The 20,233-nt window shown below is 45.3% G+C and overlaps 1 protein-coding gene and 1 long non-coding RNA gene across 2 annotated transcripts in view; both read right to left on the reverse strand.

Moving 5' to 3' along the window:
- Positions 1-370: 370 nt before the first annotated feature.
- On the reverse strand, positions 371-3,312 carry LOC120407105. The gene is made up of 3 exons (XR_005599791.1): positions 3,290-3,312; positions 2,325-2,477; positions 371-432 (listed from the first exon to the last, which is right to left on the reverse strand). It is a non-coding gene; the product is annotated as an uncharacterized LOC120407105 (long non-coding RNA).
- Positions 3,313-14,974: 11,662 nt separating this feature from the next.
- The window catches only part of LOC120406881 (maestro heat-like repeat-containing protein family member 2A), a 282,231-nt gene continuing 276,972 nt past the window's right edge, over positions 14,975-20,233 (reverse strand). Inside the window, exons 14-16 of the mRNA XM_039542055.1 lie at positions 19,594-19,735; positions 18,231-18,283; positions 14,975-15,058 (exon numbers count right to left, since the gene is read on the reverse strand). Coding sequence (XP_039397989.1) covers positions 14,975-15,058; positions 18,231-18,283; positions 19,594-19,735 — 279 coding nt within the window. The remainder of the gene's footprint in view (positions 15,059-18,230; positions 18,284-19,593; positions 19,736-20,233) is intronic.

Below are 20,233 nucleotides of genomic sequence, written 5' to 3' on the forward strand. Positions count from 1 at the left end.
GAAGTAGATGTTTCTAACAATACACTCCAGTTATACCAGTAAAGTTAGGTCTTTAGGATGTCAAAGCAGTTATGAATTAATGGAAACAGAATGACACTTAATTTCTCTCCACACCCCACCTTACCATGCTCTTGGACCTTCCTGGAGAAAGACCCAGGCTATTAACCATCAGGAATTATCCCAAAATGTCTGCTGCTTAAATAAAGCCCTACATCTCCCAGCAAAGCTGTGGGATCCATGTTTTACCAAGATGAATGCAATAGGTAGCGGTATATACCTGTCCATTGGCAGATGGTTGCTGAGTAGGCTGGAGATCACTGCCTCTAGGTGATGGTGAGCTAAAATAGACACTGCCTCCAGCAGGAATTGCCTCAAGCTGCCCTCCTGGATAGTAGCCATGTGGCTATATATTATATCCACAATAGCTGGCACCTGGAAGGAACAAAACCAGAAAGAAATGTCCCTTTTTCTTTCTCTCCATTCATTCTACAGAATCAAAACCTTTATTTAGACATTTGCTGATTTTTTAGAAATTCCTCAAGAAACAAACGTTCAAATATGTCTGTGTAACTTTAACCCACAACAATTGCCCACACTTGGCTGTAAAAATTAACACTGACACACACACATACAGCGAAACCCCGCTATAACACGATGATCAGGGTCCAAAAAATTGGATCGCGCTAAATGTGGGGTCGCGGTATAGCAGGGGTTACCATTTCAAGCTGGTCAGTTTCAAGCCGGTCGATTTCTCTTGGGCAGAAAACTACTTGCATTTGCGAACTGCCCACCGCAGTAACTGAAAGGGTGGAGCTCCAGCAGCGGGAGCTCTCAGCCATGCGGTGAGAGAGGGAAACACTTCGGGAGAGCAGGGGAGATGTGCAACGGGCAGAGGAAGAGAGAGGAGCAGCTGGGGAGAGAGTGGCTCTTCTCACCAAAAGGGTAAGCGGGGGCAGGTGGGAAGAGGCAGTGGGGAAGGCACATTCCATTTTTTGCTTTTTTTTCCCCTTTGGGGGCACTCCAGCCCCTCTCCCTTCACAAAGCCTCTCTCTCTCTCTCTCTCTTTTTTCTCTCTCTCTTTTGCGCTTCCGCAGCGCTCCAGCTGCTTTTTTTTTTTTTGGCCTGGGGCGGCCGGAGCCACCTTACAATCGTGTTATAGCCTTATTCGCATTATTACGGGGCGCATTATAGCAGGGTCAGGGGCGGCTCTAGCCATTTCGCCATTGCAAGCACGGTGGCACCCGTGGCTCCGGTGGACCTCCCGCAGGCGACCGGCAGAGCACCACAAGGCAGCCGCCCAAGCACGCGCTTTGCATGCTGGGCCCTGGAGCCGGGGTTTCCCTGTACATACCAGGTAATTTAATGTGGTGGTGCCCAGCTATGCATTAAATAAACCAGCTGGCATGCACAAAAGAAGGCTTTGCTTGCCCAGATTTTGCAGGTGTGATTTAAGCAGCCAAATGCAACCATTTGCCTCGAAGGATGCACAGTTCATAAACAACCACAAGCACAAAATATGCAAGTGCTTTGAACACAGTGTGCAAATGCCTGGGACTATGAACAGGTGACGACCTCTCATTCATTCCTAGCCCTTCACATCTTCGAAACACTGTGCAAACGTGGCAGTTCTGCTGCGAGGGTTCCCTGTCCTGAGGCCTTTCACCAGCCTTGATAGAAGATTTGTGGAGTGCTCCTTTCATCTAGCCCTAACGCACTGGGCTCCAGAATAAGGCATATAAATAGTGGATCCCAAAGACACTATAGTTTTCTCCCTCCCTCCTTCTATTCTTAAAGGGTACGTCTACACACTAAAAAAATCCCACAGCAGTGAGTTTCAGAGCTCAGGTCAACCTGGGCCTGAGGGGCTTGCACTATGTGGCTAAAAGTGTAGCTGTTCCTGCTCGGGCTGCAGCCCAGGCTCTGAAACCTGGCAAGAGCTCAGGCTCCAGACTCACTGGGAATGACTACAGGACTATTTTTATCCAGGTAGCCCTTAGCCATAGGCCTCCTAAGAACTGGATGCCTCCAAGTGCCAGTCATTCTGTCTTCTTGTCTTTTCCCCAGAGTCTGTTTTTCAAGCCTTTCTTGGCTGAATACTGTGGCAACAAGCCAGACAAATAAATAACCAACCATCTTCCTTTTCCCTTGGATTCTCTCTGTCTATTGCTATTGATTCTGCCGTTGCCTAGTTTAGGGTGAGAACAGAGATGGAATCGACTCTACGTCCGAGGGGGAGAAACAGCAAGATTTTTGTTCATTACACATGAGGGCAAAGATCTAAAAGCCTCGAGTTTAGGCAGAAAACCTCCAGTTTCCCGCTTTACCTTATCGAGCATGGCATCTCCACACTCCTTCAGTATAACCTTCATCCACAGTCCAGCTGCCGTGGCACAGGTGGGGCTGGCAGACAGCATACTTTCCACTGTGGCCTCAATAAAGGCTGTGGCCTGTTCTGGGGGAAAGTACTCACTAACAACCTGGGAATAAATCAAAAACAGGAGAGACTGCAATGATGTTTGGCTCCAGCACTTGTAAAAATGGAGGCCTAATTTCTCTATGGAAAAAGATCTATGCATCAGCAAATTGCATCTGACGAAGTGGGTATTCACCCACGAAAGCTCATGCTCCAATACGTCTGTTAGTCTATAAGGTGCCATAGGACTCTTTGCTGCTTTTACAGATCCAGACTAACACAGCTACCCCTCTGATTAATTAACAATTTGTTAATTAGCCTCATGTCCAGCTAGCCATTTGGGATTAAAATTCTCTCCATAGTCTATATACTACATTTTTGTATTCTACACTAATGAGATCAGGTTCGAGGCAAAGCTTCTGTTGCACAGTTAGCACAACATTGTACCGGCTATGCAGGAGGTAAGTTTCCAGTTTGTATTCTCTTAGATACACTGCATCTTTTTACAACATATACAATGAAGTCAAGAGAGGCATGCTCACAAATATAGGCAAACCCACAAGGTGACAGAATGAAGACTGGATGGGTTCTCAGCTTGATGTTCCACTAATACAGTTTTTTCTCATGGATAGCTGGATAGGTACATGTGTGTGCATCTGCGTGTGCATTTTCATGGGCGTGCAACATTCTGTGGAATCTGGATTTTACATGGCATTCATGGCACACATCTATGAAAAGCATCTTGCTGGTTACTAGCAACGAATGCCCCGCACCCACAGCTCGCTCCAAGTACAGAAAGGCATCATGAAAGTGTAAATGTAAAATGAAGGGTGCCTGGTCACTAGAACATCCGCACAAGTTTTTTGAGTCAGTTACCCTGGCCATTTTGGAAGATGCCTGAAACAGAGCCTCGGGTCCGGAGCTGCTGTTAGTTCGTCACGGAGACATCTCAGCTCCTCCTCCGCTGACCCCAGGTTCATGGGCTGGCCTGGAGTGGAGAAAAGGAAAAAAAGTACTGTAACGACTAATGAAACTGAACCTCTACTGCATGGATATTCATACAGGAGGATCCATGTGCTAGGCTGTTATCAGCATAGTGTAAAATCTTGGCCCCATCAAAGTCAATGGCAAAACTCCTGTTGACTATAATGGAGTCGGGATTACACCCTAAATGTCTGAAAGTTAACAGTAGTGGTATGTTATTGTGACTGATACAGGATTGAACAAGCATCGTATTCAGCTTGGAGCAGCTTTCTGGGGGTGTCTGGTTTCAGTAGTGTCTCTGCTCTCACTATTTACATCTAATCTCACATTCAAGTACAACTCATGCAGGTAGATGTGAGGTTCCAATGTAGAGGTGAATCCCTCCACCAAACTCTCAAGATGGGGCTGGACAAAACCTTCGGCAGGAAACCCATGCTCATCTGTCACTTCTAAACAATGCTGGGATTTCTATGTTGTATACTCAAAGACTGGAATCCCTTATTCTGTTTGTGAATCACCAACACTGTTTTTAGGACTGATTAATAATAATTAGAAATAGGGTCACCAGATGTCCCAATTTTATAGGGACAGTCCCAATTTTGGGGTCTTTTTCTTATATAGACTCATATTATCCCCCACCCCCGTCCTGCATGAGTTTCACATTTGCTGTCTGGTCACCCTAATTGGAAATGGCCTTAAATAATAACCAAGATCTATCCCATTAGGTGAAAAGAACATCCTACTCCAGGGGTCGGCAACCTTTCAGAAGTGCTGTGCCGAGTCTTCATTTATTCACTCAAATTTAAGGTTTCGCGTGCCAGTAAGACATTTTAACGTTTTGAGAAGGTCTCTTTCTATAAGTCTATAATATATAACTAAATTGTGGTTGTATGTAAAGTAAATAAGGCTTTTAAAATGTTTCAGAAGCTTCATTTAAAATTAAATTAAAATGCGGAGCCCCCCGGACTGGTGGCCAGAACCTGGGCAGTGTGAGTGCCACTGAAAATCAGCTTGAGTGCCGCCTTCGGCACCCGTGCCATAGATTGCCTACCCCTGTCCCACTCTTTCACAAAGGGGAAAATGGCCTACACTTACTCCAATAGCTTTGAATGCTCATGACAGAGGGCTGCTGCAAGAACTTTTTGTTTAAAGAATTAGTCCAGGAAACCCCTCCAATACAGCCAGTGGCAGGGTAAAGAGAATGAAAATGTTTAGTACCAAGGGCTTGTTTACATGGAGAAGTCAAGAAAGCTAATCAAATTCATTTTCAAACTGCATTAGTTAAACTTCATTAAACACCTCTGGGGACACACTTATTTAGAATTAAAGGGGCCTTTTTTCAGGTTAGTTTAATTCATGTAATTCACTTAAATTAAGAAGGGCCATTTTCATTCAGAATCAGAGCATCCACACGTGTTTAATGACACTTTAAAATTTACACCTTTAGTTCATTTGGATTAACTCTCCTTAGTGTCCCTGTGTAGAGAAGCCCTAAGGAACTGAGCAGTTATCTACCTGGTGCAGACCATTTATTATTTGTACAGTTCCCAGAAGTGTGCCACACTCTTTACACATCATAATCGTCTCTTCTAATGAGCTATTTACAAGATGCCCACCACTCTGTTATCTAAGTGCCAACAGACAGGACAGAAAGAACTAGACAGGCAGAAAAATGGACATTACAACAGTGAAAGAAGCTGAAGAATTACTTATACCTGCTAATGGTCTCCTCACCTTGTATACAGAGAAGGCAGCTGATACAGTCAACCACCCACTGACGAGATGTGGCCAGTGAATCACAGCTGTATGGTGCTATTGCTCCAATCAGAGATCCAAACTGATGAAAAGTTTCCTGAGTCTAATTAAAAAAGAATGAAGAATGAACGTTCTCCAGCTGTACTAGACTTCACTTGCCATCTTTATTGTTGATACCAGTCAGCTCTGTGTTTTTGGGGAACCAGGGCACAGTATCTAGCTTGTGTGACTCCTGAAGGACACCCCCAATTCCCATCTCTGTTTGAACCAAAACCGATCAGAGAAAAGGCTTGCAGAGAACAATGAAGGATTTGGGGAGACACACCTAGATGCCTCCTGACAAGGGTGACAAGATTAAGACATCTCCATTTGCATACAGAATGAAGAACAGAGACAACTCTCTAGCCTCAACTGCATGAAAGATGGAATAGGGATTAGCATAAAGAATGAAGAACAGTGAACCGCACTGAACTCTGGGACCAGAAAAGCAGGGACGCATTGAATCATGGGAATCCCTGCTCCAGATGCTAATGAACCTACGCCTGCACACACTCAGCTCAGCAATTATCAGACCAATTCTAGTAATAAATCTTTGACTCATATCCCAAAATACTGAAGCAGCCTAGTTGCCTTGTGAGCTCCCCGGAAGAAAACAACACCCATAGCCAAGAATGATCAGCTCCTATTGACTAGCCTAAAGAAAACCCTTGAGCCATCAGTTTACCCATAAACAAATCTAGTGTTCTCCCTTGAACCATTGTATTTTCTCAACAAAACCCCTACCTATGCCCAGGTAAGGGTTCTGATGTATAGGCCCAAACTCTGCATCAGTTCCACTGGGATTCCATCTCCTGACTGATCGTGATGGGGGCTCTGCCTGTCTCCAGCACTCAGGACCCTGAGCGACCACCATCACCTGGGAACCCCGACCAGTTCAAGCCTCATGGAGTGGGTGGGATCCATCTCTCTCTCTCTCTCTGTTTTCTTTCCTACCTCAGGTATTAACCTTTAAAATGTAGCTGTTATGTTTGTTTAGCCCTCCTGGTGTGGTTATCACTATGATTCAATCAATAACTGTTATGGGTCAGCTGGTTGCTTCTCTCTCTCTGAATTTTACTCTTGTGTTTTTAGCTTCCCATTTACTCTGCAGCGACGCTTCTTGTACCTAAGCTAAAGATCCCTGTAGTACCCCAAAATACAGTGGGGTTTGTTCATCAAGTGGGTTACTACCAGTACAATTGTAATGTGAAAGTGTGATAGGAATGTGTTAAACTTGGGGCACATAAGTGGGTGGGGGGAGCAGTGGAAAGTGCTGCTGAACCCAGCCTGTTGAGACCAGGGACACATGAGGGTACCAGCTTGAAAGTGCTGCTCAGCCCAGCCCACTGAATGCAGGGACATATGAGGGGATCAGCTGGGGAGTGCTGATTGACTTGCTCTGCTAGTGTGTGTACGCATGTTCGTCTAGTTCTACTTATTAGCCCTGGGGAACCTAGTCCTGCAGGAGAGCTCCATTGGGAGGGGACTTGTAGAAGGAAGGAGTAGAACACACAAGTGACATAAGCAACACAGTAATAGAATTACAGAACCGCCCCACCCCTCCCTTCCCCCACAGAAGAGTAACCCTAATTAATGAGCCTCCCAAAGTAATGGGCACATCTGGTAACATTGTGCCTCTGATTCCTGTACTGAACTGGGTAACGACATTGGAAAATATAATCCCAATTGTACATACAAACGGATGGGGTCTAAATTAGCTGTTATCACTCAAAGAAGAGACCTCAGAGTCATTGTGTACAGTTCTCTGAAAGCATCTGCTCCACATGCAGTCAAAAACGCTAACAACATGTTAGGAACCATTAGGAAGCGGATTGATAATAAGGCAGTAAATATCATTATGCCGCTATAGAAATCTACAGTACCCCCACACCTTGAATACTGCGTGCAGTTTTGCTCATCTCACCTCAAAAAAGATATGTTAGAACTGGAAGAAATACAGAGAAGAGTAACAAAAATTATTGGGCGTATGGGACAACTTCTCATATAAGGAGAGATTAAAAAGACAGGGACTTTTCAGCTAGGAAAAGAGACGACTAAGAGGGACTATGATAGAGATCTATAGACTCATGACTGGTGTAGAGAAAGTCAATAAGGAAGTGTTATTTAGCCCTTCACATATCACAGGAACAAGGGGTCACCCAATGAAATTAATAGGCAGCAGGTTTAAAACAAAAAAAGGAAGCATTTCTTCACACAATGCAGTCAACCTGTGGAACTCATCGCCAGGGAGATGTTGTGAAGGCCAAAAGTATAACTGGGTTCAAAAAAGAATGAGATGAGTTCATGGAGGATAGGTCCATCTCTGGCTATTAGCTAACACGGTCAGGATGCAACCCTATGATCTGGATGTATCTAAACCTCTGACTGCCAGACGCTGGGGCTGGGACTGTCCAACAGGGGATGGTTCACTTGACAATTGCCTTGTTCTGTTCATTCCCTCTGATGCATCTGGCACCCACCACTGTCAGAAGACAGGATACTGGGTAGATGAACCATTCTTCTGGGGGATCCAGGATAGCCACTCTTATGTTTTATGTTCTTAGCGGATTACATAGAAATTCAGCTTTAGCATCCTGGGAGCATAAGAACCAAGAATGCATTTGTGACACTGGCAGACCAGTCAACCTGTGTATGACCCATAATAACTTAACAAGAGACACTTCTACTGTATCAAGACAGTTCACGTGCATGTGAATTTCAAAGGGACACATTAGACTAGCAATCATCAACTCATTCAAAAATGAACAATAGATGCTAAGTGTATTTGTCTGTGGTTATCTATACCGGGTTAGAAGTTTCACAATGTAAATAAATTAGCTTGTAGATGCTAATTCCTTTCATGGCTTAATTGCCTTAATTATGTGTGCAAGGTGTTCAGTTAGCCTTAAAATCAAAGATGTAAGACACTTCAGGAAACCAATCATTTCTACATTATCTTCAGCTTAACTATCTGTGTTATAATGGAAGAACGGCTAATTACCTTATGTGAATGAATGTAACTAGTTTACTGTGTATGCACAGGAAATAGAAGATTATCTTCAAAGCAAAGTACAACAGGCCATCTGCATTGGGGGAAGGTCCTTCTGTGACAATTTCTGTGAGGTAGGCTTGTCAGCCTGGTAGAATAGCTATAAAAGAGAAGGCTCGGGCCTGATCCTATCATCTCTAGACCGTTTAAATGTTGAACAGGGACAGTGTAAGCCATAGGACAGAGATCTTCCAAATAATCATTTGGAAGAACCTGGAAAATGCCTGGAAAAACTAACAGACATTACATCTAAGCTGCCTTTGGATTCTGATCTGTTGGGATGATTCCAGAGAGACTTTTACAAACCAGCAGTTTATTCCATCACTGTTGTGATCCTGAACTATGAACATGGAAAGTCACTTGTCTGGATATTGATCTTTTAACCATTTGTAACTCTTCTTTCTTTTAACAATAAATATTAGATTTAGTTAAGGATTGGCTGACAGCGTGATATTTGGGGAAGCCCTGAGATTCACATTGACCTGGGGATAAGCATCTGGGACTTTATGATCAGTGAACCCCACATATGGTGAATCAGGTTTCCAGTAACCCCTCACTATATTAGACATAGAATATCAGGGTTGGAAAGGACCTCAGGAGGTCATCTAGTCCAATCCCTGGCTCAAAGCAGGACCAATCCCCAGACAGATTTTTACCCCAGTTCCCTAAATGGTACCCTCAAGTATTGAACTCACAACCTGGGGTTTAGCAGACCAGTGCTCAAACCACTGAGCTATCCCTCCCCTCTCTTCCAAGACAGGGATGTTTAGATGGGAGCCAAAGTCTGGAATGCCAAAAGGGGACCGCGTTTGGCATCTTGTTAACTAGGGTGGAAGCTCTTTTGTTGTTGACTTGGTGAATCTAATGATAGAATAAGCCATCAGTTTGGCGGTTGTCTCCCTCTACTTCTTGCAGTCTGCCTGCAGTGTGGTCACTGCATTGTTGTGTAAACCTCTCTCTCACGGAAGCAGAGGGATGTTAGTCACCTTGAGATCCCAACTGCTGTCCTGGAAGAGTTTTTCATGCATTTGCGTTGAGTGTCAGATCTGATGTAAGCAGGGAAGTCAGCTCAAGGAAGAGTAAGGCTATACTCACTGTGCTATGAACTGTCTCTCGATAGGCAGTCAGCAGCTGGGTGCTGGCCTGCAAGGCCCTCTCTCTCTCCCACTCCTTCCCTGAACTGAACCATGTCCTTAGGAGCTGTTGGTAGAGCAGGGGAATGGACAGAGTTAGTATCAGAAAGTCCCTCCCAAAAGTTCCTCTTAAACAGGTTTAATTGTCACTAAAATCCCTCTCCAAAGCATCTGACCTCCATGTAGCAAAGGAATTACATGTCTAATGGAAGAGCCCCTTAGATATACAAGTCCCAGGGACCAGATTCACCTTTGGTGATTGAAGCCAAAGGAGTTACATGAGAGATGAATCTGGGCCCGTGTATGTGATGTCTGCTGTAGACTGTCTGATGGGAGCTGTCTAGCACATTGCATGCTGTTTGATGTCTGCTGCTGTGTTCTATTCCCTGGGCAACTTCTCCCACATTGATTGGCAAAATGACAGAGAGAAGCATTTCTTTTTATTAATTTGAATAAGAGCAGAGAAGTCCCCCCAGCCCAGCTCCTTTTATAACTTCATTTTTATACTGAACGTGCATCAAACTCCCCACCCCTCAGCCCTTCACAATATTCTGTTCATGTCTGAGGAACAGGAAGTTTCCTCTGAATGAGTTTCCATACACAGGGCTTAACTCAATATTCATGAATTCCTCTTAGAAGAAGTGATCAGTTTCAACTGGTTCTCTTGGATTTGGCTACTGCAGTGGTGATTTTCTTGCCGCTCCAAGTAGTGTCAATGACACTGTAAGAACTTGGTCCCAATCCAGCCCTGGCATAAAATGGCATAGCTTCTGTGGATTTCAGTGGGGCACATGCCCGCTTATCCCAGGAAGAATTGGGTGCTTTCTCCCTAAAATTCACTCCATTGTGGAAAATTCCTCCACAACTGAAGCTTGACCCCCTAAATCTCTGACTCTTCCCTGCTGTAACACAAGAAACAATCTCCACCACGGTTCAATGGACTACTCACATCAAACATTTCCTGGAACCAGTCTGCGGTTGGTTCTTCCTCCAGCAAAGTCTCCACTAGCTTGCCAAGGGCTTCCAAGGACCTCACATAGAGTGACTGAAACCAGAAAAGAAGGAGTGAGGCTCAGCACAGATCATTTGTGTGTGTGGGCTGGGGAAAGCTAACTATAACCTTGCAGGGGGGCCATGTGGGACTGCCATCACCCAGTGCCTGCTGGGCAGAAATACAGTGGATGGTGCCGGAGGAGAATTGTTGTCACGTACTTGTATATGCTGAGCATCCTTTGCTGTCCCGTCTTCCTCTTTCATCTTCTCCAAGGGAGGAAGGGGAAATAAACTTTTGAAGCACTGACCAAGGAGCTCACGGTTTTCCTCCAGGGTCAGAGATGGTTTGAGCTTGCTGGCAGAAGAAAGATAGAGAGAAAAGTCATGCATTAGACTCAGTACCACCTCCAAGTAAAAGAAATGGGTCCAATGACTAGAGATTGTCCCAATCTAGAACCCCAAGTGCAAACAACCCTTCACTTTGCACCTCTCTTAAGTATTGGCTCCTCTAGAAGTAAAGCTAAAACTTCAAATCTCCTTTTAGAGAAACCCACAAGCTTCCTCCCCCCTGCCAGCTAGCCAGACACCTCCCTCCCCATCTGAACTCTGCTCCATTGTACTGCATGCCCCACAACCTCCAATCTTGTGTCTTTCGAGCACAAACCCCCAAATGGACACATTCAAATCCTTAAGAACTAAAGTCCTGCTGGTGAGCAGCATGTGAGCCACAGGGCCACCCAGAGGATTCAGGGGGTCTGGGGTCTTTGGCGATGGGGAATTGCCGCCGAAGGCCCAGCACTTTGGCGGTGGGTCCCGGGGCGGAAGTTCCCCCCGCGGCCGAATTGCTGCTGAAGACCTGGGCCCCCGTGAGAGTTTTCCAGGGCCCCCGGAGTGAAGGACCCCACTCCAGGGGCCCTGAAAATTGCCCCATTTGCTCCCCCCGGGTGGCCCTGGTGAGCCAAACCCTGCAGGCTTTAGACTGCTCCCAACCTGACACTCATGAATTAACAAATAAGAAGGCATCACAGTGCCAAGAAATATGGCAGAAAATAGCCTACCTCAGATGTCCAATGGCAAGAACTGCCTGGTAGCGAACTGGAGATGCCAGGGAATCCAGTGGTTCCTGTTTAATGAAGTCCTGAAATGCATGAATGGGGACATCAAAAATGGGAAATGGATTTGAAAGGCAGAGAGGCCTTCCTCTCACACCCTGAAACAGGGCTATATGCCAGACCTGGAATAAACAGACACCATGCCCAGCAGGCTCTCTGCCTCAGAAATGGGCTGTAGGGCCATCTGCAGGCTATACAGAGGACAGAAAGAGAACTCACAAGACACAAGCCATTCCTTCCAGTTACAGCCCACAATATATGTTAGCATCCCTGCCAAGCTCAGAGTAGACCCAGCATTCTGGGTGCCATGCAGGTAGCTCATGAGACTGCAGTAGTACAGTCACAGCCAATGGATAAAATATCATCTCCCCAGAAAACCAGTCTCATTACATTACAACAAACTCTCTTGTACTTCAGTCCTCAAAGCTCCTAATCACTCACCAACATGTAGCCAAGGAGCTCCAGTTTGTATGAGAATTTGAACTCTTGGGAGTCTCTGGTCTCCAAGATGGCACAGCTAATCTCCATGACATTCTGGATGAGGGTTAATTTTAGGTTCATGTCCTACATAATCGAGAAGGAGAAACAAGAGGATGTGGATGAGAAACTGAGAGAAGAACCAGAGTCCAGAAGATAAAGATCAGGAATTAAATCTAGCCTCGGGAGGAGAGAGGTGTCCCCAGACCCCAGAAGGTAGAGGACCCTGGCTCTGCACCCACCTCAGAAGAAGAGAAAACCCAGGTTCATCAAATAAATCCAGGCCTACTTACACCAGAGCAGCCAGGACTCCTGCTTGATGTAGCAAGGAAACCAAACTCTGTGCAATTTAAACAAGCAACTTGTGTACAGAAAATGCAAGAGCTGAGGGCAGATTATTTAGAATGTACCTTGTTCGCAACAGTGATGCCCAGCACCTGAAAAACGAAATGCAAAACAGCTATTAGCAATGTTGATAGTCCCACATAACACACATCCTCAAAATGTCCTGGCTGGTGAATATGGAGCAGAGAGAAATCACTATTGTTAAATCTTCCAAAAGGCAGGAAAGGTATCCAGAGGGGTGTTTTGCAGAGGTCATTATCAGGGCCATCCTCTGTAGTATTTGCATTTGTGAACTACTGGAAGATCTCAGTTTGGTTCAACTGTTTTTGGCAATGCCTAAGTGAGAGTCTCAGTTAGACAAGGCAGAACTGAATGGCAAAGTGATGTGGAGAGGTTGCACTGAGATGAGAGTCAGGACCAGCAGTCAGGCACCTGGGGAACAGAAATAACGGAGCACACAGACAAACAAGACGACAGATAAGAGGTAAGGGAAGTAGTGAGTCCAAGAAACAGCGTGACAGCAAATCAACTACATACAGGCTAGCACTAGTCTCTCTTGGGTAGCAAAAGATAGAGCTAGATACACATCCATATGAGGGGAGTTAGAGTGTTATTCTGAATAGCCTGAGTGTCACTGCATCTGAATTACTGTGTAGCTGGGGTCTACAGAATTTCAGAAGACTATAGAAAAACCTAGCGAAAATACAAAGAAGAGCAACAAAAATGATACAACATGTGACAGCTCACACTCCGTCCATTACAGTTTTAAATTTGAGTTATGTGACACTTATCACGCAAAAGCTCTTACCTGACCACTGGCTCTGTAATGGAGAAGGATGTTCCCTGTGATGTCTGCCTCTACTCGGGAGAGAAGCTGGTCTTTTGGAGCATGGACAGCCACGCTGCTGTAGGCCAGCATCAGGGTGCTGCGAGTCTTGCCTCTTCTCCCATGGTGGTGGTCCTAGACAATCAGAAAGTTCTTCTGATTCCTTTTGCTTTGGAATTCTGATCTGCTGCTGACCGAGGAATTCCTCACAGCAGCAATAGCAGCTTGCGCTTGCAAAGCTCTTTTCAGCCAAAGATCTCAAACCACTTGCAAAAAGTATTTAAGCAATATAATAACTGTGAGGTGTGGAGATATTAGTATCTCCATCATTCCCACTAGGTAACTCTGACACAGAGAGCCTAAAATGCTGAACCTACAGCAGTGAAGTACACGGGAGCTTAGTCATTGACACTGGTGGGTACAAGATCAGGCGCTAAATGTCTTGCCTAAGGCTGCACAGTGAGTAAATGGCAGAGCCAGCAGTGGAAGCCCAGAGGCCTAGTCTCCTGCTCTAGCCTTTAGATCAGTGGTTTTCAACCAGAGCTACTTGTGTACCCCTGAGGGTCTGCAGAGGTCTTCCAGGGGGTTTATCAACTCATCTAGCTATTTGCCTAGTTTTACAGCAGACTACTAAGAATGCAAGTACAATATTTATATTCCAGTTGATTTATTTTATAATTATATGGTAAAAATGAGAAAATAAGCATTTTTCAGTAATAATGTGCTATGACACTTTTTAATAATTTTATGCCTGATTTTGTAAGCAAGTAGTTTTTAAGGGAGGTGAAATTTGGGGTACACAAGACAAATCAGACTCCTGAAAGGGGTACACTAATCTGGACAAGTTGAGAACCACTGCTCTAAATCACAGGTTCCATAATTGTCATCCGTAGCCCACTGGTGGTCTACCTAAAGCAGGTTGGTTGGCCACATGTTGCTTGCCACACCTCCTCATTTCCAGCCACTAACTGGGATTAAAAAAAATGCTAAAAATCCCTAAAGCTTTTCCATGCAAGCGACTGAGGTAGTTCCCACACATTGTACATGGGAGGGGCGCTCAAGCCATGAGACATCAGATGATAAAAATCATTTGAGAGAACCCCAGCTCCAGAATGTGCTCCTCTCTGCTTAACTGCAGGCGTCACGTAGAACGCACACACTGGGGGACAATGCGAGCTGAGCAGAGCAGACACTACCCCGGGGCTGCTGCAAGCGACTGAGGTAGTTCCCACACATTGTACATGGGAGGGGCGCTCAAGCCATGAGACATCAGATGATAAAAATCATTTGAGAGAACCCCAGCTCCAGAGTGTGCTCCTCTCTGCTTAACTGCAGGCGTCACGTAGAACGCACACACTGGGGGACAATGCGAGCTGAGCAGAGCAGACACTACCCCGGGGCTGCTGCCCCTGGTTTAGAGGGAGAGGAAGTTGGAGAGAAGCCCCTGGCTCCTTTACCTTCAGGCGGCTGATGAACCCAGGAATTGTAACCTTGCTCATTGCAGCCCCAAACTCCTGAAGTGCGTTGAGGGTGAGGTCCAAGTGGCTCTCAGCAGAGAGTGCAAGGATGGAAATGACTCCCTGTCACCCAAGAAAAATACTGGTTAGGATCTAACCCACGAGTCCCTTCCTTTCAGCTGAAGTGGTGTAAAGCGCGAGTCAGGCGTCAGACACATGGGCAGCGGGGGCTGAGTGAAACAGCAATGAAGAGGATATGAAGCGAAATGGCATCTGTCCCAGGCCAGCTCAGAGCTGAGCCCCACAGGGAGCATTCAGGGGTTACTTGGTAAAGTGGGGAGGGACAGAGTCCTCACCTGTCTCTCAGGGGCTTCCATATAATCTGTTGCTTTCAAAATTGATGAAGCTGGGATTTAACGTGGCCCAGGTCCTGACAAACTGCTAAGGACGTTCCTAGCGCCTTATACAGGAAACTCTGAAAGAAAGAGACCGGCACTGAGATACCAGTAACAGAACGTGCCAGTCAGTACAGAGCCAGCTCAGCAACACTCAGGAAAGAACAAGATAGCCAAGTCCAAGCACCCATACTGCAGAAACATCCCATCATCTAGCCCAGCCAGAGAACCAACAATGCAGCACAGACAAGCAGCCTGTCCAAGCAAATATTGGAAGGGCAGGGGGGCAAGAGAGCAGGGAACAAGTAAAAACAAATTTTATATGCAGAATAAAATATAAAGTAATGAAGCCTTGAGAGAAGCCTTATGCAGCCCCCCAATCAGAATTTCAAGGGAAATTAAGTAGAAACTAAGCCTTAACAGAGAACAAACCTTTTCACGGGAGGGGCTGGTATAGCTGGCCATCTGCTGGTTCAACTCAAGGCTTATCTGGCTGCTCCAGGCACTGTCGTCTATCATCCCCAGAGATGTTCTTAGGAACTGAGTGTAAAAGAAGAGAGTTAAAGCAGATGGTTAATTGCAAGAATTTGGGGGTTGTTGTGGGTTTGTTTGTTTATTTGTTTGGTGTGTTTTTTTCTTCCTTGTTCTCTCTTGTAAACTTTCCAATATTCAGGTGTCATGGGAAGGTTATTTCCCTATTGAGAACTATAAACATCGACAACCCAGATTTCCTCTGCTGTCGTTCTTTAACCTTTGTGTGATGATTCCTCTCAGTCCCCAAACCCAGATGGACAGTGAATTGGAGAATGAGATGGAGCCAAGAAATCTGACCATTGAGGAGTGATTTTATAGTGGATGGAGGATGGGTCTAGTAAACTTTGAGCAAAGGGCCCTGGACTACGAAGGACCAGGCACCTTCTCTGAAGTGCTATGAACCCATTCTGCCACCTCCTGAGGGTCCCCAGGGTTGTGAGGTACCTCACTACCCCTTCCCTTAGCATGAGAAAGCCTTCTCTGTGCCTGCCAGATGTCAGCTCCTGACTCAGCCAGCCACAGGAAACACAAGCACGCCCTTCTCACCCCATCCAGGTTCCACTCTCCTTCTACAGATAAGCAATCGGTACAGTCCAACCGCCGAGCCCTCTCTGCAGCCCCACAATGTCCAGCCCCTGTTCCACTGGACACTCACAGAATTCATAGGTTTGCTACACATCACCTTACCAGTTTCACCTCAGCATCACCGCTCCATTTCACACACTTAGATACATTTATAGTGAAAACAAGCAGAGTTCAATTGACAAAGATCAGAGAGTTGGGAAGCAGCAAGTAAAATTAATGTAAACAAATGGTTACGTAAAAATAAAATCCTAACACACTTCTAGAGCTTGAACTTAGATAACCAAATATTCCCCTGTCTCACAAAGGATAGCGCCCCCAAATCTCTCTCCCAGCATGAAACACCCAGACCAAAGATCATCCTCCATTCATAAGACAAGGAGCTGTCAGTTCGTCCAATAGATGAAGGATACCTGGGGCCAGATACCTCTGGACCTCCAGATATAGTTCCACGCATCCATTGTCTTCATTTGAAAACAGGGTACCCCCTATTGTTTGCTTGTTTTTCTTGTATCAAATCTCCTCTGGAGACTTCACAATCACTTGATTAGAATTTTCCTCTGTTGATTAGCATCCACTGTGAATAATTACTCACAGGCAGATAAGCGTCTCCTGCCTGAAAGAAACTTGTTTATCACTTTCTGGTGAGCAGCCCCAACTCACAGACCTTAAAAGCATCAATTTCAGTATAGAACCATAGCACCTTATATATTATCCATCCAATCACTGTGCAATGCTTATGATGAGCCGTGTGACACAGGTATCCAGTAAAGGCTTTACATGACACCCTTTGATTATATAGAGATCAGATCCAGGGAATCCTGGGAATAAAAGGTAATAATTGGAGATGTACCAATCTCCTAGAACTGGAAGGGACCTGGAAAGGTCATTGAGTCCAGCCCCCTGCCTTCACTAGCAGGACCAATTTTTGCCCCAGACCCCTAAGTGGCCCCCTCAAGGATTGAACTCACAACCCTGTGTTTAGCAGGCCATGCTCAAACCACTGAGCTATCCTTCCCCAATCCTGTAGCCTAACTCAGTGGACACCCAAAGGACCAGGAGTCACACCCTCATCTCCCATTGAAGTCAGCCAGAGGTTAGTAACTTTCAGCACTTTGCTGTTTCAGGCCCTAATTTTGAACAGCAGCCAGGAAATCTCAGAAACCTCACAAGAAAACCTAATCTTAGTTGATTTTTTAGCCCAAAGAATTTCAAAGGAGGCTGGATCTGGAATGGGGAACTCCAGAGTGTAATCCAACCCCAAATGGAACTGCAAACCTTCTGGGGCGTATTTGTCACTAGGTCCCTTCCTTTCATTTTCAGCACTCGCCATCAAAGTGTTCCTTGTCTGGATTTACATGAGGCTGCAAAGAGCTCTTTCTGAGCAGAAAGGCTTCTCCCTGAGATACAGTCACCAAACCCTGTCTTGTCTCTTTTCCTTTTGGGGTTTCTCACAGCAAATTTTCTTTTGAGTGGCAAAGAGAAAAAAAGAATCCTTTCAATGTCCCCCAGTGGTGCATTAGCACCATGAGCATGCTGGTTTTCTGGTTATGTTGTGTGTTGTTCCCAGTGGTAACGCAGAGTTATTTATAACTAGCGCTGGTTGAACAATGGTAAGTCCATTTCACAAAGCAAGTGGGAGTTTTTTGTTTTCTTGATTTTTCAACACACACATGAAAAGTGAAAGAAACAAAAATATTTTGCTTTTCAAAATAAAAATGACCATTATTCAGTTCTTTGTTTTCCCCTTTCCTTCCCTTTATCCCTCGTCCCCAGGCCTTTCCTCCCCTCTTCCACTTTGTGACTGAAAAAGCCGGGGCGGGGGGAGGGGAGGCAGGGGGAAGGAGACAAACAGGAAAGCAAATGAAAAAAAACCCCAAAAAATCAACTTCAGTTAAAAAAAAAACTGAACATTTTCCAGTTGGGTTGGGTTTTGTTTTGTTTTGTGTTAAAAAAAAATTTGAAAGTGTCCCATGAAAATAAAAAAGGCCAGTTTTCACTGAACAAAAGTTGCAAATGAAATGGTTTGACCAGCTCTGCTTAGAATGAATAGTTTATCATTAATATTTTCCCCAGCTGATACATTTGGAGGGGGGAGGGAGGGCTGTGACAATACAGCTGAAAGCCATCTTGTACCTGAAGCAGCATGTGCTCCCACTGCACGTGGTCCAGGGAATTCTCTGTGTTTCCTATGAAGCAGGAGGCAAAACAATAATGTCAGCTAGGTTAGCAAGAAGAGTCGTCCCAGGAATCTCCTTTGCAATCAGTCCTTCGAAAACCCCTGCTCTGCCAAGCTGTAACATGCCTGCGCTTTCAAGGCTAAATGGGACCTACGCCAACGTTCTTTGTTGGACCCACAGAAAGTATCATGTTATGTACCCTGCTGGCATTTCTATTCAGGGTCAGTCAACCCACCAGGAGTGAGATGCTGAGCACTCCCAATTCCTTTTGACTTTAATGGGAGCTGAGGGTACTTAGCATCTCAGAAAACTGTTCAGCACATCAGAAGACTGGGTTTAATGTGAATACAAACTTTTCCTGCATAATAAAAGATTCTGGACTTGATCCTAACTTGATGTAAATCGGTGTAGCTTCATTGAAGTCAATGGAATTATACTGATTTACATCAGCTGAGAATCTGGCACCGTTTCTGAATGTCCAGCTCTAACCTACCCTTCTTTAATGTCGGCACAAGGCAGTACTGGGGACTCTGTACAGCAACAACTAGGGAAGATACAGCTCATTTTTAAAATCTTTTTTTGACTATCAAACCCACTTGAACATTGTGGGGTCTGACCTTCATCAGAAACATATCGGGTTTGGGCTCCACGTAGGGTCTGTCATACTCCACAGAGACTACACTGGCACAACCACGTCATTGGAGTTCTGCTGGCATAACCCCATAGTGTAGATGCAGCTACACTGACTGAGGAGGTCAATAGATTCATACCACTGTAAAATTGCTGAAAGACATTATTAGGCCCATAATACCTAGAGTCTACATGGGCACCCACTTGGCCAACCTAGCTTTTATGGCTCAGGCTTCCTTACAGAAAGAAAAACTCTGGGTTTTTAATTGAATCACCCTTGAAAGTAAACATGGGGTTTAATTTTCAGAAACATTCAGTTTGCAAAATCAGACTATATATAGAACCCCAAAATATTTCACTAACCTCCAACTTCATGTGTAATTCACCTTCCCAAACATTAACCTAGCAAAGGTGTGGGGGGAACTGCTGTAAAATTTCCATTCAGCTGAAACCTTCCTGGCCTGATTCTGCCCGGATTGAATTGGCTTCAGTGGTTTAACTCTAGATTTAGCCCAGTGGTTCACAGTTATCCAGATGAAGGAAAAGTGAGGGCCTAGAAGCCCAATTTCAATTCCCCACTGTTCCCACATACTGCAACAGGAATGGCACACACGTGTCGATACGAAGCTGCATTTTCTGGCTTCCCTTCTATGCTCCATGGACCGCACTCCTCCTAACTAGCACTTTACCTTCAATGTACTGCAGCAGAGATGGGATCTTTACTCCCCACATCTCACCCACTGCTACATGGATATTTTGGTGCAGGGCCTGTAGTAACTGCAAGGCAGCACATCCGTGTCCTTCTCCTGCATAAGGGGACGAGGCTACTACCTGTCAGCGAGAGAGAAGAACAGGCTAAGTTTGGTCAGCACAATACCAGTGTGGTCCTGAAGGAGGGAATAGTTCAGACTCTCTCATTGTGGAGACCATACAACAGAGTTGTTGATTCTACTGCAGTGCCTTCCTGAAGAAGAAAGCATTCTAGCTAGTACGAGGATGCAGAACAGTGCGTCTCAGGAGAGGGCAGAGACAGAGAGATCCAAATCATACACATTCCTCAGCCTGTCTACAAGCATCTAGCTAGAAAACCCATTTTTATAGTTAACTGTCCCACTTCACATTCCACAGAAAACCTATTCTCATGGTCTACTCACCAGGAGTCGTGCCAGCAGCCCCTGGGGTGTAGGGAGTTTCACTAGGGAAAGAAAGAGAATATCATGAATTCTGCCAGACTTTCAGAGAGTCCTGCTGATGTTATTCACCTAGCCATTTCCAACGTGCCCACCAATGTTGAATGCAGCTGATCATAATTTGCATTTCCATAGTGCT

The sequence above is a fragment of the Mauremys reevesii genome, linkage group 5 (genome assembly GCF_016161935.1).
Source record: "Mauremys reevesii isolate NIE-2019 linkage group 5, ASM1616193v1, whole genome shotgun sequence".
Lineage (NCBI taxonomy): Eukaryota > Metazoa > Chordata > Testudines > Geoemydidae > Mauremys > Mauremys reevesii.